Source organism: Hyperolius riggenbachi, chromosome 4 (genome assembly GCF_040937935.1).
Source record: "Hyperolius riggenbachi isolate aHypRig1 chromosome 4, aHypRig1.pri, whole genome shotgun sequence".
Classification (NCBI taxonomy): Eukaryota; Metazoa; Chordata; class Amphibia; order Anura; family Hyperoliidae; genus Hyperolius; species Hyperolius riggenbachi.
This window is the reverse complement of record NC_090649.1, coordinates 133102311-133128605: the sequence shown is the minus strand read 5'-3', so window position 1 is coordinate 133128605 and position 26295 is coordinate 133102311. Positions and strand designations below refer to the sequence as shown.

The following is a 26295-nucleotide window of genomic DNA, read 5'->3' as shown; positions in this document are numbered from 1 at the left end:
GCTTCCTCCAGCCGGCTTTAGGATAATCAGTCCCTCGTTGTCCTCCTCCACCACCTGGATCTTCTGCTATGAGTCCAGGTACTTGAGCCAGTCAGGCGTAGTGCGCATGCACACACTCCGCCTCCAGGAGCATACTACACCTGTGCAGCACTACTGCACAGGTGCAGAATGTTCCTGGCTGTGGGAGCGGCATGCGGCCGGACAGCGCTGACTGGTTGAATTACCAGGACTCATAGCAGAAGATCCGGGTGGTGGAGGACAGCGAGGGACTGATTAGCCTGAAGGGGGCTGGAGGAAGCCCCAGGTATATATAAAACTTTACTTTTCATCCGTCTCAGGTACCCTTTAATTTGTAGTCACCAAACCAAATTTTAACAACATATCAAATTATTTGATTTCATCAGCAAAGGGAGTGCATACATTTGCATAAATCAGCATCAGTTCAGAATTATTTCCATCTTGTTGACCATCTCTATTAGTGACACAGCTACACATCAGGCTTTATTCTTACAGCATAGATGTTATTTAGTATATATAAGAGATTCCTGTGTACACATCATATATACAGTCACAATCAGATATGTATATCTGACCTTAAAAATACGGGGACTGCTTTATTGAAGCACAAGTAACTCATTTTGATTGATTTATTTCATTTTTGTGGACTAAGCACAGCTATTACTGTATATATACACATTATTTTTAATGACTATTATCTGAGAAATAGAACATTTTATCATATTTTCTATTTTAATTACAGTTACAAATTCATTAGGAGTCGGAGTCGGTGCATTTTTTCCCGACTCCGACTCCAGGCACCCAAAATTGCCCGACTCCACGACTCCGACTCCGACTCCACAGCCCTGGGTAAATGTACAGTGGTTTGCAAAAGTATTCGGCCCCCTTGAAGTTTTCCACATTTTGTCACATTACTGCCACAAACATGAATCACATTTATTGGAATTCCACTTCAAAGATCAATACAAAGTGGTGTACATGTGGGAAGTGGAACGAAAATCATACACAATTCCAAACATTTTTTACAAATAAATAACTGCAAAGTAGGGTGTGCGTCATTATTCAGCCCCCTGAGTCAATACTTTGTAGACCCACCTTTTGCTGCAATTACAGCTGCCAGTCTTTTAGGGCATGTCTCTACCAGCTTTGCACATCTTGAGACTGAAATCCTTGCCCATTCTTCTTTGCAAAACAGTTCCAGCTCAGTTAGATTAGATGGACAGCGTTCTCTGAACAGCAGTTTTCAGATCTTGCCACAGATTCTCGATTGGATTTAGATCTGGACTTTGGGCCATTCTAACACATGGATATGTTTAGTTTTAAACCATTCCATTGTTGCCCTGGCTTTATGTTTAGGGTCGTTGTCCTGCTTGAAGGTGAACCTCCGCCCCAGTCTCAAGTCTTTTGCAGACTCCAAGAGGTTTTCTTCCAAGATTGCCCTGTATTTCGCTCCATCTATCTTCCCATCAACTCTGACCAGCTTCCCTGTTCCTGCTGAAGAGATGCACCCCTAGAGCATGATGCTGCCACCACCATATTTGACAGTGGGGATGGTGTGTTCAGAGTGATGTGCAGTGTTAGTTTTCCGCCACACATAGCGTTTTGCATTTTGTCCAAAAAGTTCCATTTTGGTCTCATCTGACCAGAGCATCTTCTTCCACATGTTTGCTGTGTCACATGGCTTGTGGCAAACTGCAAACGGGACTTCTTATGCTTTTCTGTTAACAATGGCTTTCTTCTTGCCACTCTTCCATAAAGGCCAACTTTGTGCAGTGCACGACTAATAGTTATCCTATGGACATATTCCCCCACCTGAGCTGTAGATCTCTGCAGCTCATTCAGAGTCACCATGGGCCCCTTTACTGCATTTCTAATCAGCACTCTCCTTGTTCGGCCTGTGAGTTTAGGTGAAAAGCCTTGTCTTGGTAGGTGTACAGTTGTGCCATACTCCTTCCATTCCTCCGTGGGATGTTCAAGGCTTGGGAAATCTTTTTGTAGCCTAAGCCTGCTTTAAATTTCTTAATAACTTTATCCCTGACCTGTCTGGTGTGTTCTTTGGACTTCATGGGGTTGTTGCTCCCAATATTCTCTTAGCCAAATTCTGAGGCCGTCACAGAGCAGCTGTATTTGTACTGACATTAGATTACACACAGGTGCACTCTATTTAGCCATTAGCACTCATCAGGCAATGTCTATGGGCAACTGATTGCACTCAGACTAAAGGGGGCTGAATAATTACGCACACCCCACTTTGCAGTTATTTATTTGTAAAAAATGTTTGGAAATGTATGATTTTCGTTTCACTTCTCACGTGTACACCACTTTGTATTGGTCTTTCAAGTGGAATTCCAATAAAATTGATTCATGTAATGTGACAAAATGTGGAAAACTTCCAGGGGGCCGAATACTTTTGCAAACCACTGTAAATGCTGATCTCCAGATCCAACCTAGCTCCACTGAAGCCACATCCAATACACCCATGACAACGTATCACATAGATAGACAGACAGACAGCTGCATCTTTGCTTTGCAGCTGTAGGGCGCTGGGACACTGCCTTCTGTTTGGATTTTTTTCTGCAGGCTTTGGTTTCCTGCCTTGTGTACAGAAATCTGTTGTTTGTGTGGCTCGTCATACGTTATGCTTTACATTTCAGGTGGAGAAAGTATGTGGTGAGCTGCAGGAGAGTCCAGTCCGGCAGGTGTCTGATATGAAGACGAATAAACAAGACCCAGTTACTGAGCCTCCTCCGGTAGCAAAGCTCCACTCTTTTGCAAAAATGAGAAGGTACGTCACAGTCTCATCCTGGCACCAGTGGAATTTACTGTCTGATATCCTTCCCTTGCCCTAGGCCACAGGCTTAACCAGGAACTTAAGTCAAGGCATGAATCTGCGGTACTCTGAGATACACTTACTTCCACTAGGCTTTCCTCTATTTTTAATGGAAGATTTTAATGTAACGTTCAACAGTTAGACTTGCATTGAAGTGTGACCCTTAGGGCACCACTTACTTGGCATATCATCATAGTCGTTTCTCTGGTGAGCAGCAAGTAATGTATCTTCTATATGAATGTTATGTGTAAATTGCACTTTGACGTGAAACTTGGGAAGTAACATTCACAGCAGCAGCACCACCTCACCGAGCTTATCTCCAATTCTGAGTTCTTCTGAGTGTATGGATAATGTCCTGCTGTATGGATAATGTCCTACTGTATGGATAATGTCCTGCTGTATGGATAATGTCCTGCTGTATGCTGTATGGATAATGTCCTGCTGTATGCTGTATGGATAATGTCCTCCTGTATGCTGTATGGATAATGTCCTCCTGTATGGATAATGTCCTGCTGTATGGATAATGTCCTCCTGTATGGATAATGTCCTCCTGTATGGATAATGTCCTGCTGTATGGATAATGTCCTGCTGTATGGATAATGTCCTGCTGTATGATGTATGGATAATGTCCTGCTGTATGCTGTATGGATAATGTCCTGCTGTATGGCTAATGTCCTGCTGTATGCTGCATGGATAATGTCCTGCTGTATGGATAATGTCCTGCTGTATGGATAATGTCCTGCTGTATGGATAATGTCCTGCTGTATGCTGCATGGATAATGTCCTGCTGTATGGATAATGTCCTGCTGTATGCTGTATGGATAATGTCCTGCTGTATGGATAATGTCCTGCTGTATGGATAATGTCCTGCTGTATGGATAATGTCCTGCTGTATGGATAATATCCTACTGTATGCTGTATGGATAATGTCCTCCTGTATGGATAATGTCCTGCTGTATGCTGTATTGATAATGTCCTGCTGTATGGATACTGTCCTGCTATATGGATAATGTCCTGCTGTATTGATAATGTCCTGCTGTATGGATAATGTCCTGTTGTATGGATAATGTCCTGCTGTATGCTGTATGGATAATGTCCTGCTATATGGATAATGTCCTGCTGTATGAATAATGTCCTGCTGTATGAATAATGTCCTGCTGTATGGATAATGTCCTGCTGTGTGGATAATGTCCTGCTGTATGCTGTATGGATAATGTCTTGCTGTATGGATAATGTCCTGCTGTATGGATAATGTCCTGCTGTATGTATAATGTCCTGCTGTATGGATAATGTCCTGCTGTATGGATAATGTCCTGCTGTATGCTGTATGGATAATGTCCTGCTGTATGGATAATGTCCTGCTGTATGCTGTATGGATAATGTCCTGCTGTATGCTGTATGGATAATGTCCTGCTGTATGGATAATGTCCTGCTGTATGGATAATGTCCTGCTGTATGGATAATGTCCTGCTGTATGCTGTATGGATAATGTCCTGCTGTATGGTTAATGTCCTGCTGTATGCTGTATGGATAATGTCCTGCTGTATGGATAATGTCCTGCTGTATGCTGTATGGATAATGTCCTGCTGTATGCTGTATGGATAATGTCCTGCTGTATGGATAATGTCCTGCTGTATGGATAATGTCCTGCTGTATGGATAATGTCCTGCTGTATGCTGTATGGATAATGTCCTGCTGTATGGATAATGTCCTGCTGTATGCTGTATGGATAATGTCCTGCTGTATGCTGTATGGATAATGTCCTGCTGTATGCTGTATGGATAATGTCCTGCTGTATGGATAATGTCCTGCTGTATGCTGTATGGATAATGTCCTGCTGTATGGATAATGTCCTGCTGTATGCTGTATGGATAATGTCCTGCTGTATGGATAATGTCCTGCTGTATGCTGTATGGATAATGTCCTGCTGTATGCTGTATGGATAATGTCCTGCTATATGGATAATGTCCTGCTGTATGGATAATGTCCTGCTGTATGGATAATGTCCTGCTGTATGGATAATGTCCTGCTGTATGCTGTATGGATAATGTCCTGCTGTATGGATAATGTCCTGCTGTATGGATAATGTCCTACTGTATGCTGTATGGATACTGTCCTGCTGTATGGATACTGTCCTGCTGTATGGATACTGTCCTGCTGTATGGATAATGTCCTACTGTATGCTGTATGGATAATGTCCTGCTGTATGGATAATGTCCTGCTGTATGGATAATGTCCTGCTGTATGGATAATGTCCTGCTGTATGGATAATGTCCTGCTGTATGGATCATGCCCTCCTGTATGGATAATGTCCTGCTGTATGTTGTATGGATAATGTCCTGCTGTATGGATAATGTCCTACTGTATGCTGTATGGATAATGTCCTGCTGTATGGATAATGTCCTGCTGTATGGATAATGTCCTGCTGTATGCTGTATGGATAATGTCCTGCTGTATGGATAATGTCCTGCTGTATGGATAATGTCCTGCTGTATGGATCATGCCCTCCTGTATGGATAATGTCCTGCTGTATGTTGTATGGATAATGTCCTGCTGTATGGATAATGTCCTGCTGTATGGATAATGTCCTGCTGTATGGATCATGCCCTCCTGTATGGATAATGTCCTGCTGTATGTTGTATGGATAATGTCCTGCTGTATGGATAATGTCCTGCTGTATGGATAATGTCCTGCTGTATTGATAATGTCCTGCTGTATTGATAATGTCCTGCTGTATGGATACTGTCCTGCTGTATGGATAATGTCCTGCTGTATGGATAATGTCCTCCTGTATGGATAATGTCCTGCTGTATGGATAATGTCCTGCTGTATGGATAATGTCCTGCTGTATGGATAATGTCCTGCTGTATGGATAATGTCCTGCTGTATGGATAATGTCCTGCTGTATGCTGCATGGATAATGTCCTGCTGTATGGATAATGTCCTGCTGTATGCTGCATGGATAATGTCCTGCTGTATGGATAATGTCCTGCTGTATGCTGTATGGATAATGTCCTGCTGTATGGATAATGTCCTGCTGTATGCTGTATGGATAATGTCCTGCTGTATGGATAATGTCCTGCTGTAGGCAGCTGGAGGTAAAGCAGACTGGACTCTCTGTCTCATTCACTATCTACATGATGTAAAGCAAGAATCGGAGATCTACGCAGACTTTTTAATATAATATAACAGGAATGTATACACTCTGCATTATAAATTAGAAATAGTTACTGGACCAGTGGTTAGTGAAGTACTTGTTTGTCCTTTACATCCTGCACTGAATACATTTTCAAGATGGACACTCTATCCCTGTTCTTTACCTACAGGCGTTTCTCCTTTGCCCCCCTTAAACTTTGTACACATGCCAGATAAGACTTGGCTGAGGCGACTGATAATGACTGCTTCTGCCGAGGATCCAGCAAGTGTACAGCAGCTCTCAACCACTCGGCAACTTTGACGGACTGACGGCCGAGTGAGAACATTGTTCTCCCCGCTTACCCTGCCCCCAACGTGTGACGTGACTCCCATGTCACTCCAACTCCGCCCCATACACATAGCTCACTAGCAAGCGAGCGACTCGTTTGCACAGCCTCACCCCTGCCATGTCGTACAAAGGATTGGGTACTTTAGACATTTACCTTTAGACATTTGCTTTCTATTATATTTTATTATTATTTATTTTTGCACACTGTATTGTGGTGCAATTCAAAATCTATGAACAGTTCACACCTCACGAGTTGTGCTGCATTGCAATGGAGTCCGTTGTTACAATGCAGACGATGCAGTGCATTGCTAGAATCGCACACACTTACACGCACAATATTCATTGATAAAGGTGACCATTAAGAGGCGTAACTAGAGGGGAGCAGCCCCTGTGACCGCAGGGGGGCTCAGAGCTGTAAGGGGGCCCAAAATACTACTTTACTCCCTTCCAAAAAGGGGTCCATCCTTCAGATCAGGTGTTTAGTGGCTACACTTGTTATAGATGTGAAGATTATCATATCCACACTTGTTTCACTACTCTTGCAAGATAGGAACCGAGGCTGTGAGGGTCACCAGGGGTAGACCAGGAAAAGAGTGAGAACATTGGAGGCTCCATCAAAGTTTAGCTGGGGTGCCCCATGATTTCTAGTTACCGTATGTTGCTGTGCACATTGCTTGCGTTGCATGCCACCACAAATATTGTTTTTGGTTGCCTCATATGTACGATATATTGATCAATATCAATTATATTTTTTTATCAAAAACATAGTATTAGTAAAACAAAAGTAAAACAAAACAAACCCCCTTTCAGAAAACATGTGCAAAGTATAGGTACTGGCCCCTTTGATGATCAGAGTCCATGGATGAAAGGACCACTATTATGAAAAAAAATTGTTAAAATATATGAAAACACATAAATAGAAAGTACATTTCTCCCAGTGTAAAATATGCTATGAATTACTTTTATCCTATGTCGCTGTCACTAGCAGTAGGAAGTAAAAATCAGACAGGTTTTGGGCTATCTCATCTCCTCTAGGGGGATTCTCAGGATTTTCTTTATTTTCAAAAGCATGGCAGTTGCTCAGTCCAACTGCCAGAATAGTGTGCAAACAGGCAGGGGAAATGCAGCCTTCATCTTTATATAGATCCCTTTTTAGGGAGTGCTTTTGTAAAAAAATAAATGAAATACTGAGATTCTCCTATGAAGAGATGGACTAATCAAAAACCTGTCAGTTCCACCAGATTTACATTACCTACTGTAAGTGACAGCTACATAGGAGAGAAGTAATTTATGGCTCATTTTACTCTGGAAGAAACATACTTCTTATGTGTATGTGTTTACATGTAATTTAAACATTTTGTGATAGTGGTCCTTTAACCACCCTGGCGTTCTATTAAAGCGGAATATAACCCTGCATTTCAACTTTGCTCTAAAACATTATTTACAGTATATTATATGCAACCAGCATTTTTTTTTTTTTACTAGACCAGCATTGGAAGGGTTACACAGGGCTTTAAAGTCCCTGGAGATTTTTGCAGACGCATCCGAACTTCAGTTAGATACTTTTTGTTTACAAATAAGTATCTAATGTGTTTATTGTGACTCATCTCTCTCACTGAGAAGGAGCTTGGAGGACAGCCAAAAAGTGTGTAACTGTTTATCAATAGATACATCTAACTAAATAGAATGTAACTATCTGAACGTCTGCACGGAACTTAAAACCTCTGTGTTTAACCCTTCCAATGCTGGTCTACTAAAAAAAAAAATGCTTTTTGCATATAATATGCTGTAAATAATGTTTTAGAGCAAAGTTGAAATGCAGGGTTATATTCCGCTTTAAGATCGCCAGGGTGGCTGCGGGAGGTTTTTTTTTAAATAATGGCTGCATGAAAGCCCACTAGAGGGCGCTCCGGAGGCGTTCTTCCGATCGCCTCCGGCGCCCAGAATAAACAAGGAAGGCCGCAATGAGCGGCCTTCCTTGTTTTGCTTACATCGTCGCCATAGCGACGAGCGGAGTGAAGTCATGGACGTCAGCCGACGTCCTGACGTCTGCCGCCTCCGATCCAGCCCTTAGCGCTGGCCGGAACTTTTTGTTCCGGCTACGCTGGGCTCAGGCGGCTGGGGGGACCCTCTTTCGCCGCTGCTCGCGGCGGATCGCCGCAGAGCGGCGGCGATCGGGCAGCACACGCGGCTGGCAAAGTGCCGGCTGCGTGTGCTGCTCTTTATTTGATGAAAATCGGCCCAGCAGGGCCTGAGCGGCAGCCTCCTGCGGTGATGGACGAGCTGAGCTCGTCCATACCACCCGGCTGGTTAAGCTCAATAGTGACCATGCTGATCCCTCCATAGATGTCCAACATCTGAAAATGAGCTCCATACAAGTGATATTCCCTTGAAAATGATAAGACACCATAATGCGCAGTGCAGCCAATACTCAGCAGTAAAATGATAATCCTGTGGTTTGGAGACACAGCGATAATGCAGACACACAGAACACAATCAATAAGGCAAACGATGAAAAGAGAGCAATATACAAGATATCCATCTCATGCATTCTGAATAGGGGCCATTCCCCTAGTTTGACTTGCATGTTTCGGTTATCTGCAAAGCAATGAAATTATTGGCAGTTCAGATCCTTCTACTACCTTGTGGATATTACAAAGGTAGTTGCAGGCATTTTGTGGTACATGTATTTATAAAGAATTTAAAATGCAGCTATGGTTGAGGAGACAGCAGTGCTGCCCAGCCCCACTGTGCACATTGCAAGGATTTTAGCTAACGTTAAAGCTTAGCTCCGTCCGCCACTTTTTTTAGATTACATGTAGCGAGGCAGTTAGAACCGTTGTCAGCTGATTAATGTCTGTGTTCGATTTCCTGTAGCTTTCTGTAGCTTGTGACGCCTATAAGAGGGACAGAAAGTAAGTGAAATATCTCCCAGGGATACCAGGGATATAGACAGCAACAAAAGCCTGGTAATGTCACTGATCTTTCCTTGTCATAGCAAAATGTGTTTGTTTTTGCTGTCTTTGTTGATATTTTCCTTCACTTTTTGTCATTTCTGACTAGAGATGGCCCAGCCTTGGAGAACTCATGGAGAAGCACATGATCAGTTTGATCAGCTGATAGATTTGTAAGCGTCTGATTTGCTGTGATGACTTCCTGGTTTAACACATGATCATGACCAGCAAATCAGAGCCTCACAAATCTATCAGCTGATCATGAGCTTCTCCATGAGTTCTCCAAGGCTGGGCCATCCCTATTTCAGACATCCACGTGAGAAACAGGAAATGTGTGAATTTCTACCCAGTGACCTAAAGAAAGCAATAAAAAAAAACTTTGTTGACCCTTCTAATTCTAGCTGGACCCTGAATCAAGATTGATTTTTTTGAGAGATGACATAGGTTTTAAAGTGAACGTTTACCTATTTAAAAATCAAAAAGTCAGATACTCACCTAAGGAGAGGGTAGGCTCGGTCCTAATGAGCCTTCCCTCTCCTCTCCCGGTGTCCGGTCCCGCGCAGGATCCCCCATGACAGTATTCGACCAGTTCGGTCAAATACTGCCACTTCCGCAGCCGAAGGGAGCTTTTGGGAGCACACGGGCTCCCGAAGACGGGCCGCTCCATTCTACGCATGCGCGAGCGCCCTCTATGACGCACTCGCGCGTGCGTAGTATGGAGCGGCCCGTCTTCGGAAGCCCGAGTGCTCCCGAAGACCTCCGAAGTCCCTGCGGCGGCGGAAGCGAACAGGGGAGCCAGCGCAGCACCGAGGGCACCGGGAGAGGAGAGGGAAGGCTCATTAGGACCGAGCCTTCTCTCTCATTAGGTGATTATCTGACTTTTTGATTTTTAAATAGGTAACCACTGGCTTTAAGTCAGATGTTTCCCATCTAACTATGGTATCCTAGAAGGTGCTGTAACAGTGTCCTAACCTCATGTATGCTAAGTGAGAGTGGATGTGCTCTTCTCAGTAAGCCCCAGCAGTGGCAAAACTACAATTCACGGGGCCCTTCAGCAAAACCTTGATAGGGCCCCCATTCAATGTTCACAACATTTTTCTTGCCTCATCTTGCTGCCCTTCATGGCTTGGGAGCCCATCTCACAAGGGTCATAAAACAAATGTGGCCATCATGATCTTCACACCCATAACAAGTGTAGCCACAAAAACACCTGATCTGTAAGAAGGGAGAGTTAATAGTTGGCGGCCCCCCACAGCTCTGGGCCCTCTGCAGTCGCAGACTCTGCTCCCTTATGGTTACACCACTAAGCCACAGTAAAATGCACAAAAAATAACTCTGCTTTGTGAAAATAGCATTGAAATTAAAGGACTACTGTAGGGGGGTGGGGGAACAAGAGTTGAACTTACCTGGGGCTTCTAATGGTCCCCCGCAGACATCCTGTGCCCGCGCAGCTACTCACCGATACTCCAGGCCCCGCCTCTGGTCTGCTTCTGGAATTTGCGGCTTTAAAGTCGGAAAACCACTGCACCTGCGCTGCCACCTCCTCGCTCCCAGCGACGTCACCAGGAGTGTACTGTGCAGGTGCATACCATAAAAAGCCTTCGCCGTTCACGCCTGATGACGTCACCGGGAGCGAGGACATGGACGCACAGGTGCAGTGGTTTTCCGACTGTAAAGTCGCAAATTCCAGGAGTGAACCGGAGGCGGGGCCGGAGCATCGGGGAGTGTCTGCGCGGGCACAGGATGTCTGCGGGGGACCATTAGAAGACCCAGGTAAGTTCAACTCATTTTTTCCCGCTACCCCCCTACGGGGATTATGTTGACTAAACTTGTGCTGTCACCATGATTGCAAAGAAGTGAAATTTAAACTTTATGTTTTATAAAGTCATGTAATGAAATGGAACATGTTATAACCTGATATATCCGATTCCTTATAAAGTTCAGGTAATTATTTCATCAAGGTTTCCTTGGTGTATTGGCTGTTACTTCCATACTTTTGGCCCCAGTAATTGAGGGCTCTTTCACACCAGAGCCCTTTTTCGGCGTTTTAACCAAGGTAAAAGGAAAGTCCACAGACTTTCCTTTTACCTTTCACACCCGATGCTGTGTTTCGATGTGTTGCAGTACGACGCATCCCGGGGCATTTTATCGTCGGGAATCGGCATTTCCCCGTCGGGTTAATTGATACTTCCGCCGCTACTCAGCGTCGCACCGCAGGTTCCAGACGACAGCCGCAGGCTAGTAAAACACGTGCAGGAGAACGGCTCCTGCACGCGTTGTAGATGTGTAACAGGCCTAATAGGTGTTATTGCAAAGCATGATGGTATCTGAATATCTGGAGAGAACATTGAGCCATAGCTCAGCGGCTCCACTCAGAGACCGATGCTGTGACTGGCAATTGCACAAATTCTGTCCATTTGCACAAAAAAGTCCAACTGTACTCCGACAGGACTCGCTGAGGCCCCTTTCCCACTGGGACGCTTTCATTGCATTGTGTTACCCTTTTTTTACCGCAGGGTGATGCTAAAGCAATGAAACCTATGAGGCATTTCATACGATGCGCCTGAAAAGTTTGATCTGATGCAAAAGCGCGCATTACCGCTTGACTTCCGCAGCGATGTGCAGCGATCGCAAGTCATGTAAGTCAATAGCACTGCAGATGTTTTAAACTGTTTCCCGTTCGCGTCGCGCATATGCGGATGCGCATTTTGTCAATACACTTCCGTGCACTTCGTATTTCCGCCACAGGAAATGAGCGCTAGAGAGCCTCACTTATTGGGCTTGATTCACAAAAGCGTGCAAACTGTTAGCACGCTGTTGAAAAGCCCCTTATCACGCCTAAACTCAGTTTAGGCATGATAAGTTTAGGCGTGATAAGTTTAGGCTTGATAAGTTTAGGCATGATAAGTTTAGGCGTGATAAGTTTAGGCTTGATAAGTTTAGGCATGATAAGTTTAGGCGTGATAAGTTTAGGCTTGATAAGTTTAGGCGTGATAAGTTTAGGCGTGATAACTATAGCACCAACTGGGTTAGCACCGCAGTGCACAGCTGATCAAAAGTTTTGCGCCAGCAAAATCTGGTGCGCGCGAAACATTGCATAGAGTTTAACCACTTCCCGACCGCCTAACGCACAGAGGCGGCCCGGGAAGTGGAGCCCTTAAGGACCGGCTCACCCACAGAGGCGGCGGTCCATTTAAGGGCATGGGCGGAGCGATCGCGTCATCCGTGACGCGATCCTCCGCCGGCGCCTGTCACCGCTCGCCGCAACATCCCGCCGGCTATACGGAAGCGCCGGCGGGATGTTAACCCCGCGATCGCCGCATACAAAGTGTATAATACACTTTGTAATGTTTACAAAGTGTATTATACAGGCTGCCTCCTGCCCTGGTGGTCCCAGTGTCCGAGGGACCACCAGGGCAGGCTGCAGCCATCCTAGTCTGCACCCAAGCACACTGATTTCTCCCCCCCCCTGCCCCAGATCGCCCACAGCACCCATCAGACCCCCCCCTGCCCACCCCCCAGACCCCTGTTTGCACCCAATCACCCCCCTAATCACCCATCAATCACTCCCTGTCACTATCTGTCAACGCTATTTTTTTTTTATCCCCCCCCCTGCTCCCTGCCCCCTCCTGATCACCCCCCACCCCTCAGATTCTCCCCAGACCCCCCCCCCCAGACCACCCCCCCCTGTTTACTGTATGCATCTATCCCCCTGATCACCTGTCAATCACCTGTCAATCACCCGTCAATCACCCGTCAATCACCCCCTGTCACTGCCACCCATCAATCAGCCCCTAACCTGCCCCTTGCGGGCAATCTGATCACCCCCCCACACCAATAGATCGCCCACAGATCCGACATCAGATCACCTCCCAAATCCATTGTTTACATCTATTCTCTCCTCTAAACACCCACTAATTACCCATCAATCACCCATCAATCACCCCCTATCACTTTTACCTATCAGATCAGACCCTAATCTGCCCCTTGTGGGCACCCAATCACCCGCCCACACGCTCAGATTGCCCTCTGACCCCCCCTTATCAATTCACCAGTGCATTAATTACATCTGTTCTTCCCTGTAATAACCCACTGATCACCTGTCAATCACCTGCCAATCACCTATCACCCATCAATCACCCCCTGTCACTGCCACCCATCAATCAGCCCCTAACCTGCCCCTTGCGGGCAATCTGATCACCCACCCACACCATTAGATCGCCCGCAAACCCGCCGTCAGATTACCTCCCAAATGTATCGTTTACATCTGTTATCTTCTCTAAACACCCACTAATTACCCATCAATCACCCATCAATCACCCCCTATCACCACCTGTCACTGTTACCTATCAGATCAGACCCTAATCTGCCCCTTGCGGGCACCCAATCACCCGCCCACACGCTCAGATTGCCCTCAGACCCTCCCCCCCCTTATCAATTCGCCAGTGCATTAATTACATCTGTCCTTCCCTGTAATAACCCACTGATCACCTGTCAATCACCTGCCAATCACCTATCACCCATCAATCACCCCCTGTCACTGCCACCCAACAATCAGCCCCTAACCTGCCCCTTGCGGGCAATCTGATCACCCACCCACACCAAGAGATCGCCCGCAGATCGGACATCAGATCACCACCCAAGCGCAGCGTTTACATCTATTCTCTCCTCTAAACACCCACTAATTACCCATCAATCACCCATCAATCACTCCCTATCACCACCTGTCACTGTTACCTATCAGATCAGACCCTAATCTGCCCCTTGCGGGCACCCAATCACCCGCCTACACGCTCAGATTGCCCTCAGACCCCCCCTTATCAATTCGCCAGTGCAATATTTACATCTGTCCTTCCCTGTAATAACCCACTGATTACCTGTCAATCACCTATCAATCACCCATCAATCACCCCCTGTCACTGCCACCCATCAATCACCCCCTGTCACTGCCACCCATCAATCACCCGCTGTCACTGCCACCCATCAATCAGCCCCTAACCTGCCCCTTGCGGGCAAACTGATCACCCACCCACACCAATAGATCGCCCGCAGATCCGACATCAGATCACCACCCAAGCGCAGTGTTTCCATCTATTCTCTACCCTAAACACCCACTAATTACCCATCAATCACCCCCTGTCACTGCTACCTATCAGATTAGACCCCTATCTGCCCCTAGGGCACTCAATCACCCGCCCACACCCTCAGAATGCCCTCAGACCCCAGCCCTGATCACCTCGCCAGTGCATTGCTTGCATCTATTCCCCCCTCTAATCACACCTTGAGACACCCATCAATCACCTCCTGTCACCCCCTAGCACACCTACCCATCAGATCAGGCCCCAATTTGCCCCGTGTGGGCTCCTGATCACTCGGCCAAACCCTCAGACCCCCTTCCGATCACCTCCCCAGTGCATTGATTGCATCTATTTTCCCCTCTAACCACCCCCTGAGACACCCATCAATCACCTCCTGTCACCCCCCTAGCACTCCTATCCATCAGATCAGGCCCAATACAACCTGTCATCTAAAAGGCCACCCTGCTTATGACCGGTTCCACAAAATTCGCCCCCTCATAGACCACCTGTCATCAAAATTTGCAGATGCTTATACCCCTGAACAGTCATTTTGAGACATTTGGTTTCCAGACTACTCACGGTTTTGGGCCTGTAAAATGCCAGGGCGGTATAGGAACCCCACAAGTGACCCCATTTTAGAAAAAAAAGACACCCCAAGGTATTCTGTTAGGTGTATGACGAGTTCATAGAAGATTTTATTTTTTGTCAAAAGTTAGCGGAAATTAATTTTTATTGTTTTTTTTTTCACAAAGTGTCATTTTTCACTAACTTGTGACAAAAAATAAAATCTTCTATGAACTCGCCATACACCTAACGGAATACCTTGGGGTGTCTTCTTTCTAAAATGGGGTCACTTGTGGGGTTCCTATACTGCCCTGGCATTTTAGGGGCCCTAAACCGCGAGGAGTAGTCTAGAAAACAAATGCTTCAAAATGACCTGTGAATAGGACGTTGGGCCCCTTAGCGCACCTAGGCTGCAAAAAAGTGTCACACATGTGGTACCGCCGTACTCAGGAAAAGTAGTATAATGTGTTTTGGGGTGTATTTTTACACATACCCATGCTGGGTGGGAGAAATTTCTATGTAAATGGACAATTGTGTGTAAAAAAATCAAACAATTGTCATTTACAGAGATATTTCTCCCACTTAGCATGGGTATGTGTAAAAATACACCCCAAAACGCATTATACTACTTCTCCTGAGTACAGCGGTACCACATGTGTGGCACTTTTTTACACCCTAAGTACGCTAAGGGGTCCAAAGTCCAATGAGTACCTTTAGGATTTCACAGGTCATTTTGCGACATTTGGTTTCAAGACTACTCCTCACGGTTTAGGGCCCCTAAAATGCCAGGGCAGTATAGGAACCCCACAAATGACCCCATTCTAGAAAGAAGACACCCAAAGGTATTCCGTACGGAGTATGGTGAGTTCATAGAAGATTTTATTTTTTGTCACAAGTTAGCGGAAAATGACACTTTGTGAAAAAAAACTATTAAAATCAATTTCCGCTAACTTGTGACAAAAAAATAAAAACTTCTATGAACTCACCATACTCCTAACGGAATACCTTGGGGTGTCTTCTTTCTAAAATGGGGTCATTAGTGGGGTTCCTATACTGCCCTGGCATTTTAGGGGCCCTAAACCGTGAGGAGTAGTCTTGAAACAAAAATGACCTGTGAAATCCTAAAGGTACTTATTGGACTTTGGGCCCCTTAGTGCAGTTAGGGTGCAAAAAAGTGCCACACATGTGGTATCGCCGTACTCGGGAGAAGTAGTACAATGTGTTTTGGGGTGTATTTTTACACATACCCATGCTGGGTGGGAGAAATACCTCTGTAAATGACAATCTTTTGATTTTTTTACACACAATTGTCCATTTACAGAGGTATTTCTCCCACCCAGCATGGGTATGTGTAAAAATACACCCCAAAACACATTGTACTACTTCTCCCGAGTATGGCGATACCACATGTGTGGCACTTTTTTGCACCCTAACTGCGCTAAAGGGCCCAAAGTCCAATGAGTACCTTTAGGATTTCACAGGTCATTTTGAGAAATTTCGTTTCAAGACTACTCCTCACGGTTTAGGGCCCCTAAAATGCCAGGGCAGTATAGGAACCCCACAAATGACCCCATTTTAGAAAGAAGACACCCCAAGGTATTCCGTTAGGAGTATGGTGAGTTCATAGAAGATTTTATTTTTTGTCAAAAGTTAGCGGAAATTGATTTTAATTGTGTTTTTTCACAAAGTGTCATTTTCCGCTAATTTGTGACAAAAAATAAAATCTTCTATGAATCTTCTAGGTGGTAAGTTGTATGAGCGAGCAATAAACCGTGAAAGCTGCAGTGGTCTGAATGGAAAAAAGTGGCCGGTCCTTAAGGGGTAGAAAGCCCTAGGTCCTCAAGTGGTTAAAGAGACTCCGTAACAAAAATTGCATCCTGTTTTTTATCATCCTACAAGTTCCAAAAGCTATTCTAATGTGTTCTGGCTTACTGCAGCACTTTCTATTATCATCGTCTCTGTAATAAATCAACTTATCTCTCTCTTATCAGACTTGTCAGCCTGTGTCTGGAAGGCTGCCAAGTTCTTCAGTGTTGTGGTTCTGTGATGCATCTCCCCCCTCCAGGACCCTCTCTGCACACTGCCTGTGTATTATTTAGATTAGGACAGCTTCTCTCTTCTCTCTTATCTTTTACAAGCTGGATAAATCCTCCTCTGAGCTGGCTGGGCTTTCACATACTGAGGAATTACATACAGGCAGAGCTGTCTGCACTCTGCAGGAAGAAACAGCCTGACACTTCAGTGAAAGATAGCTGCAGGGGGAAAGAAACACACAAATGATCTCTTGAGATTCAAAAGGAAGGGTGTATACAGCCTGCTTGTGTATGAATGTATTTTCTATGTGTGGACATACAGTACATCAACCTACTTCCTGTTTTGGTGGCCATTTTGTTTGTTTATAAACAAACTTTTTAAAACTGTTTTTAACCACTTTTAATGCAGCGAGGAGCGGCAAAATTGTGACAGAGGGTAATAGGAGATGTCCCCTAACGCACTGGTATGTTTACTTTTGTGCGATTTTAACAATACAGATTCTCTTTAATGGCGCTGCTTTGCGCGCAGGACTTTGCGCGCGATCTAAACGTATCACGCCTAAACTTATCACGCCTAAACTAAGTTTAGGCATGATAAGGGGCTTTTCACCAGCGTGGTGCAATGGTTATCACACCTAAAGTCTTTTAGGTGTGATAACTGGGTTATCACCGCTTTGTGAATCGAGCCCATTGTTTGGCTTGCAAACAGAAGTAAGAATACTGCGTATTGCCATGTTAATCTCCGAAGTCTCTTTTTAACGTTGAAGTGCGATCCTTCGATTGCACTGCACCTATAACGCTGGTTTCTGGTGTGAAACCAGCCTGAGGGTTGCAGACCTGTTAGTAGACCATCTTTTATCTAAACATGTAGCCCAGATGTAGCCCTAACTTTTCTTTAGTCCATGAAAATGAACTCCTCTCAGTCATTCTTGAGATATGGCCACTTCTGTATAAGCTGTGATGGAATGTCGCACAGAAACATTGTCTCATCTTATTGTTTCAAACAATCTGTTGTTGTTGATGTGTTATGTAAAAGTCTGTTTATTTAATCAAAAAGCAGTTTGATAGGATCTGTTTCTGTTCAGTACAAAGTGTAACCTTGCTGTATCTTGGAAAAGGTAGAGTGGTTTGTTTGGAAGGGGACAGAGCGATTTGGGTTGGGAACACAAGGAAAGCAAAAGAAATGATGTTTCAGTAAGAAGAATTTATTAGATTTTGTATGGAAAAAGTTAGTCAGAGGAGGTTTACTGTGAGGATGTTTTCACACATGTGCGGTGTGATAGTCGAGCGCTATAAGAGCCCTACCTGAGCCCATTGCAGCACACCATTACCAACATTTTACTCTCTGTGGCAGAAGTACTGCACCTGTGCAGAACAATCCCGACTACGTAAATGCGGCCGAAAGCCGGGTAGGCATGCCCTCTTGCAGGCGCAGAGGCTGCCAACCTTGCCAGGTCGGCTGCTGAAACGGAGCGGACTCCGGGCCACCGGCTGGGAGTGGAGCTGCTAGGAGAGAGACACAAGCTGCCAGGGCCTGGAACAAGCCCCAGGTAAGTAGATATGCTTTTTTTTTTTTAACTGTTTTTCTGCCATCCAGTGCACTAGTGCAGGTGTTGAAAATAAGTAACACAGCCTCCTGCTCTGTGCAGGTAATTACTCCTCCTGCAGTAAGGTGGATAACTCCTGCATTAAAGCCTTAATTCCATATGCGTGTTATGGCCACACTTTCAGCAACGCAACACAGTGCAGGGACATTAGAAGTACATAGACTGCACTGTCTGATGTTTGCATCCATGCTTTGCGATTCACTGCAGAATCACAATGCATGGCTGCATGCATTCCTGTGCATTTACGATTCCATTGATTATGAATGAACGGAATTACAATTGCATCGGGGAGAATCGCGTAGCAATGCAGTGTTGCGTGTTGCGAGAGCCATCTGCGTTGCATGCAGCGCAATTGTGGAAAATGTTATTCAGGTGAGTTACTCCTGCAGTAAGGTGAACTACTCCTGCAGTAAGGTGAATTACTCCTGCAGTAAGATGAATAACTCCTGCAGTTAGGTGGATAGCTCCTGCAGTAAGGTGAATTACTCCTGCGGCCCGGTGGATTTGTCCTGCAGTAAGATGGATAACCCCTGCAGTAAGGTGCAATACTCCTGCAGTAACATGGATAACGCCAGCAGTAAGGTGAATTACTCCTGCAGTAAAATGGATAACTCCTGCAGTAAGGTGGATAACCCCTGCAATAAGGTGGATAACCCCTGCAGTAAGGTGGATAACTCCTGCAGTAAGGTGGATTACTCCTGCAGTAAGGTGGATTACTCCTGCAGTAAGGTGGATTACTCCTGCAGTAAGGTGGATTACTCCTGCAGTAAGGTGGATAACTCCTGCAGTAAGGTGGATAACCCCTGCAGTAAGGTGGATTTCTCCTGCAGTAAGGTGGCCAACTCCTGCAGTAAGGTGGATTACTCCTGCAGTAAGGTGGATAACTCCTGCAGTAAGGTGGATAACCCCTGCAGTAAGGTGGATTTCTACTGCAGTAAGGTGGCCAACTCCTGCAGTAAGGTGGATTTCTACTGCAGTAAGGTGGATTACTCCTGCAGTAAGGTTGATAACTCCTGCAGTAAGGTGGATAACTCCTGCAGTAAGGTGGATAACTCCTGCAGTAAGGTGGATAACTCCTGCAGTAAGGTGCATAACCCCTGCAGTAAGGTGGATTTCTACTGCAGTAAGGTGGCTAACCCCTGCAGTAAGGTGGATTACTCCTGCAGTAAGGTGGATTACTCCTGCAGTAAGATGGATAACTCCTGCAGTAAGGTGGATAACTCCTGCAGTAAGGTGGATTACTCCTGCAGTAAGGTTGATAACTCCTGCAGTAAGGTGGATAACTCCTGCAGTAAGGTGGATAACTCCTGCAGTAAGGTGGATAACTCCTGCAGTAAGGTGCATAACCCCTGCAGTAAGGTGGATTTCTACTGCAGTAAGGTGGCTAACCCCTGCAGTAAGGTGGATTACTCCTGCAGTAAGGTGGATTACTCCTGCAGTAAGATGGATAACTCCTGCAGTAAGGTGGATAACTCCTGCAGTAAGGTGGATAACCCCTGCAGTAAGGTGGATTTCTACTGCAGTAAGGTGGATTACTGCTGCAAAAAAGGTGGATAACTCCTGCAGTAAGATGGATAACTCCTGCAGTAAGATGGATAACTCCTGCAGTAAGGTGGATAACCCCTGCAATAAGATGGATTTCTACTGCAGTAAGGTGGATAACCCCTGCAGTAAGGTGGATAACCCCTGCAGTAAGGTGGATAACCCCTGCAGTAAGGTGGATTACTCCTGCAGTAAGGTGGATAACTCCTGCAGTAAGGTGGATTTCTACTGCAGTAAGGTGGATTACTCCTGCAGTAAGGTGGATTACTCCTGCAGTAAGGTGGATTACTCCTGCAGTAAGGTGGATTACTCCTGCAGTAAGGTGGATAACTCCTGCAGTAAGGTGATAACCCCTGCAGTAAGGTGGATTTCTACTGCAGTAAGGTGGATTTCTACTGCAGTAAGGTGGATTACTCCTGCAAAAAAGGTGGATAACTCCTGCAGTAAGATGGATAACTTCTGCAGTAAGGTGGATAACCCCTGCAGTAAGGTGGATTTCTACTGCAGTAAGGTGGCCAACTCCTGCAGTAAGGTGGATTTCTACTGAAGTAAGGTGGATTACTCCTGCAGTAATATGGATAACTCCTGCAGTAAGGTGGATTACTCCTGCAGTAAGGTGGATTACTCCTGCAGTAAGGTTGATAACTCCTGCAGTAAGGTGGATAATTCCTGCAGTAAGGTGGATAACTCCTGCAGTAAGGTGGATAACTCCTGCAGTAAGGTGGATAACCCCTGCAGTAAGGTGTATTTCTACTGCAGTAAGGTGGCTAACCCCTGCAGTAAGGTGGATTACTCCTGCAGTAAGGTGGATTACTCCTGCAGTAAGATGGATAACTCCTGCAGTAAGGTGGATAACTCCTGCAGTAAGGTGGATAACTCCTGCAGTAAGGTGGATAACCCCTGCAGTAAGGTGGATTTCTACTGCAGTAAGGTGGATTACTGCTGCAAAAAAGGTGGATAACTCCTGCAGTAAGATGGATAACTCCTGCAATAAGGTGGATAACCCCTGCAATAAGATGGATTTCTACTGCAGTAAGGTGGATAACCCCTGCAGTAAGGTGGATAACCCCTGCAGTAAGGTGGATAACCCCTGCAGTAAGGTGGATTACTCCTGCAGTAAGGTGGATAACTCCTGCAGTAAGGTGGATTTCTACTGCAGTAAGGTGGCTAACCCCTGCAGTAAGGTGGATTACTCCTGCAGTAAGGTGGATTACTCCTGCAGTAAGATGGATAACTCCTGCAGTAAGGTGGATAACTCCTGCAGTAAGGTGATAACCCCTGCAGTAAGGTGGATTTCTACTGCAGTAAGGTGGATTTCTACTGCAGTAAGGTGATAACCCCTGCAGTAAGGTGGATTTCTACTGCAGTAAGGTGGATTTCTACTGCAGTAAGGTGGATTACTCCTGCAAAAAAAGGTGGATAACTCCTGCAGTAAGATGGATAACTCCTGCAATAAGGTGGATAACCCCTGCAATAAGCTGGATTTCTACTGCAGTAAGGTGGATAACCCCTGCAGTAAGGTGGATAACCCCTGCAGTAAGGTGGATAACCCCTGCAGTAAGGTGGATTACTCCTGCAGTAAGGTGGATAACTCCTGCAGTAAGGTGGATTTCTACTGCAGTAAGGTGGCTAACCCCTGCAGTAAGGTGGATTACTCCTGCAGTAAGGTGGATTACTCCTGCAGTAAGGTGGATAACTCATGCAGTAAGGTGGCTAACCCCTGCAGTAAGGTGGATTTCTCCTGCAAAAAAGGTGGATAACTCCTGCAGTAAGGTGGATAACTCATGCAGTAAGGTGGCTAACCCCTGCAGTAAGGTGGATTTCTCCTGCAAAAAAGGTGGATAACTCCTGCAGTAAGGTGGATAACTCCTGCAGTGAGGTGGAAAACTCCTGCAGTAAGGTGGATAACCCCTGCAGTAAGGTGGATAACCCCTGCAGTAACATGGATAACACCTGCAGTAAGGTGGGTTTCTCCTGCAGTAAGGTGGATAACCCCTGCAGTAAGGTGGATTTCTCCTGCAGTAAGGTGGATTTCTCCTGCAGTAAGGTGGATTACTCCTGCAGTAAGGTGGAGTTCTCCTGCAGTAAAGTGTATAACCCTTGCAGTAAGGTGAATTACTCCTGCAGTAAGGTTAATTTATCCTGCAGTAAGGTGGATTACTCCTGCAGTAAGGTGGATTACTCCTGCAGTAAGGTGGATTACTCCTGCAGTAAGGTGGATTTCTCCTGCAGTAAGGTGTATAACACCTGCAGTAAGGTGGATTTCTCCTGCAGTAAGGTGGATTTCTCCTGCAGTAAGGTGTATAATACCTGCAGTAAGGTGTATAACCCCTGCAGTAAGGTGGATTTTTCCTGCAGTAAGGTGTATAACACCTGCAGTAAGGTGTATAACACCTGCAGTAAGGTGTATAACACCTGCAGTAAGGTGGATTTCTCCTGCAGTAAGGTGTATAACACCTGCAGTAAGGTGTATAACACCTGCAGTAAGGTGTATAACCCCTGCAGTAAGGTGGATTTCTCCTGCAGTACGGTGTATAACACCTGCAGTAAGGTGGATAACCCCTGCAGTAAGGTGGATAACCCCTGCAGTAAGGTGGATAACCCCTGCAGTAAGGTGGATTACTCCTGCAGTAAGGTGAATAACTCCTGCAGTAAGGTGGATTTTTACTGCAGTAAGGTGGCTAACCCCTGCAGTAAGGTGGATTACTCCTGCAGTAAGGTGGATTACTCCTGCAGTAAGATGGATAACTCCTGCAGTAAGGTGGATAACTCCTGCAGTAAGGTGGATAACTCCTGCAGTAAGGTGGATAACCCCTGCAGTAAGGTGGATTTCTACTGCAGTAAGGTGGATTTCTACTGCAGTAAGGTGGATTTCTACTGCAGTAAGGTGGATTACTCCTGCAGTAATATGGATAACTCCTGCAGTAAGGTGGATAACTCCTGCAGTAAGGTGGATTACTCCTGCAGTAAGGTGGATTACTCCTGCAGTAAGGTTGATAACTCCTGCAGTAAGGTGGATAACTCCTGCAGTAAGGTGGATAACTCCTGCAGTAAGGTGGATAACTCCTGCAGTAAGGTGGATAACCCCTGCAGTAAGGTGGATTTCTACTGCAGTAAGGTGGCTAACCCCTGCACTAAGGTGGATTACTCCTGCAGTAAGGTGGATTACTCCTGCAGTAAGTTGGATATCTCCTGCAGTAAGGTGGATAACTCCTGCAGTAAGGTGGATAACCCCTGCAGTAAGGTGGATTTCTACTGCAGTAAGGTGGATTACTGCTGCAAAAAAGGTGGATAACTCCTGCAGTAAGATGGATAACTCCTGCAGTAAGGTGGATAACCCCTGCAATAAGATGGATTTCTACTGCAGTAAGGTGGATAACCCCTGCAGTAAGGTGGATAACCCCTGCAGTAAGGTGGATAACCCCTGCAGTAAGGTGGATTACTCCTGCAGTAAGGTGGATAACTCCTGCAGTAAGGTGGATTTCTACTGCAGTAAGGTGGCTAACCCCTGCAGTAAGGTGAATTACTCCTGCAGTAAGGTGGATTACTCCTGCAGTAAGATGGATAACTCCTGCAGTAAGGTGGATAACTCCTGCAGTAAGGTGATAACCCCTGCAGTAAGGTGGATTTCTACTGCAGTAAGGTGGATTTCTACTGCAGTAAGGTGATAACCCCTGCAGTAAGGTGGATTTCTACTGCAGTAAGGTGGATTTCTACTGCAGTAAGGTGGATTTCTACTGCAGTAAGGTGGATTACTCCTGCAAAAAAAGGTGGATAACTCCTGCAGTAAGATGGATAACTCCTGCAATAAGGTGGATAACCCCTGCAATAAGATGGATTTCTACTGCAGTAAGGTGGATAACCCCTGCAGTAAGGTGGATAACCCCTGCAGTAAGGTGGATAACCCCTGCAGTAAGGTGGATTACTCCTGCAGTAAGGTGGATAACTCCTGCAGTAAGGTGGATTTCTACTGCAGTAAGGTGGCTAACCCCTGCAGTAAGGTGGATTACTCCTGCAGTAAGGTGGATAACTCATGCAGTAAGGTGGCTAACCCCTGCAGTAAGGTGGATTTCTCCTGCAAAAAAGGTGGATAACTCCTGCAGTAAGGTGGATAACTCATGCAGTAAGGTGGCTAACCCCTGCAGTAAGGTGGATTTCTCCTGCAAAAAAGGTGGATAACTCCTGCAGTAAGGTGGATAACTCCTGCAGTGAGGTGGAAAACTCCTGCAGTAAGGTGGATAACCCCTGCAGTAAGGTGGATAACCCCTGCAGTAACATGGATAACACCTGCAGTAAGGTGGGTTTCTCCTGCAGTAAGGTGGATAACCCCTGCAGTAAGGTGGATTTCTCCTGCAGTAAGGTGGATTTCTCCTGCAGTAAGGTGGATTACTCCTGCAGTAAGGTGGAGTTCTCCTGCAGTAAAGTGTATAACCCCTGCAGTAAGGTGAATTACTCCTGCAGTAAGGTTAATTTATCCTGCAGTAAGGTGGATTACTCCTGCAGTAAGGTGGATTACTCCTGCAGTAAGGTGGATTTCTCCTGCAGTAAGGTGTATAACACCTGCAGTAAGGTGGATTTCTCCTGCAGTAAGGTGGATTTCTCCTGCAGTAAGGTGTATAATACCTGCAGTAAGGTGTATAACCCCTGCAGTAAGGTGGATTTTTCCTGCAGTAAGGTGTATAACACCTGCAGTAAGGTGTATAACACCTGCAGTAAGGTGTATAACACCTGCAGTAAGGTGGATTTCTCCTGCAGTAAGGTGTATAACACCTGCAGTAAGGTGTATAACACCTGCAGTAAGGTGTATAACCCCTGCAGTAAGGTGGATTTCTCCTGCAGTACGGTGTATAACACCTGCAGTAAGGTGGATAACCCCTGCAGTAAGGTGGATAACCCCTGCAGTAAGGTGGATTACTCCTGCAGTAAGGTGAATAACTCCTGCAGTAAGGTGGATTTTTACTGCAGTAAGGTGGCTAACCCCTGCAGTAAGGTGGATTACTCCTGCAGTAAGGTGGATTACTCCTGCAGTAAGATGGATAACTCCTGCAGTAAGGTGGATAACTCCTGCAGTAAGGTGGATAACTCCTGCAGTAAGGTGGATAACCCCTGCAGTAAGGTGGATTTCTACTGCAGTAAGGTGGATTTCTACTGCAGTAAGGTGGATTTCTACTGCAGTAAGGTGGATTACTCCTGCAGTAATATGGATAACTCCTGCAGTAAGGTGGATAACTCCTGCAGTAAGGTGGATTACTCCTGCAGTAAGGTGGATTACTCCTGCAGTAAGGTTGATAACTCCTGCAGTAAGGTGGATAACTCCTGCAGTAAGGTGGATAACTCCTGCAGTAAGGTGGATAACTCCTGCAGTAAGGTGGATAACCCCTGCAGTAAGGTGGATTTCTACTGCAGTAAGGTGGCTAACCCCTGCAGTAAGGTGGATTACTCCTGCAGTAAGGTGGATTACTCCTGCAGTAAGTTGGATATCTCCTGCAGTAAGGTGGATAACTCCTGCAGTAAGGTGGATAACCCCTGCAGTAAGGTGGATTTCTACTGCAGTAAGGTGGATTACTGCTGCAAAAAAGGTGGATAACTCCTGCAGTAAGATGGATAACTCCTGCAGTAAGGTGGATAACCCCTGCAATAAGATGGATTTCTACTGCAGTAAGGTGGATAACCCCTGCAGTAAGGTGGATAACCCCTGCAGTAAGGTGGATAACCCCTGCAGTAAGGTGGATTACTCCTGCAGTAAGGTGGATAACTCCTGCAGTAAGGTGGATTTCTACTGCAGTAAGGTGGCTAACCCCTGCAGTAAGGTGAATTACTCCTGCAGTAAGGTGGATTACTCCTGCAGTAAGATGGATAACTCCTGCAGTAAGGTGGATAACTCCTGCAGTAAGGTGATAACCCCTGCAGTAAGGTGGATTTCTACTGCAGTAAGGTGGATTTCTACTGCAGTAAGGTGGATTACTCCTGCAAAAAAGGTGGATAACTCCTGCAGTAAGATGGATAACTCCTGCAGTAAGGTGGATAACTCATGCAGTAAGGTGGCTAACCCCTGCAGTAAGGTGGATTTCTCCTGCAAAAAAGGTGGATAACTCCTGCAGTAAGGTGGAAAACTCCTGCAGTAAGGTGGATAACCCCTGCAGTAAGGTGGATAACCCCTGCAGTAAGGTGGATAACCCCTGCAG

At 45.7% G+C, this 26295-nt stretch overlaps 1 protein-coding gene across 5 annotated transcripts in view; it reads left to right on the top strand.

The window, feature by feature from the left end:
* The window catches only part of LOC137571506 (glypican-5-like), a 557948-nt gene that overhangs the window by 269938 nt on the left and 261715 nt on the right, over positions 1 to 26295 (top strand). For all 5 annotated transcript variants that reach the window (XM_068280728.1, XM_068280727.1, XM_068280726.1 and 2 more), the window contains one exon: positions 2673 to 2803. In XM_068280728.1, coding sequence (XP_068136829.1) covers positions 2673 to 2803 — 131 coding nt within the window. The remainder of the gene's footprint in view (positions 1 to 2672; positions 2804 to 26295) is intronic.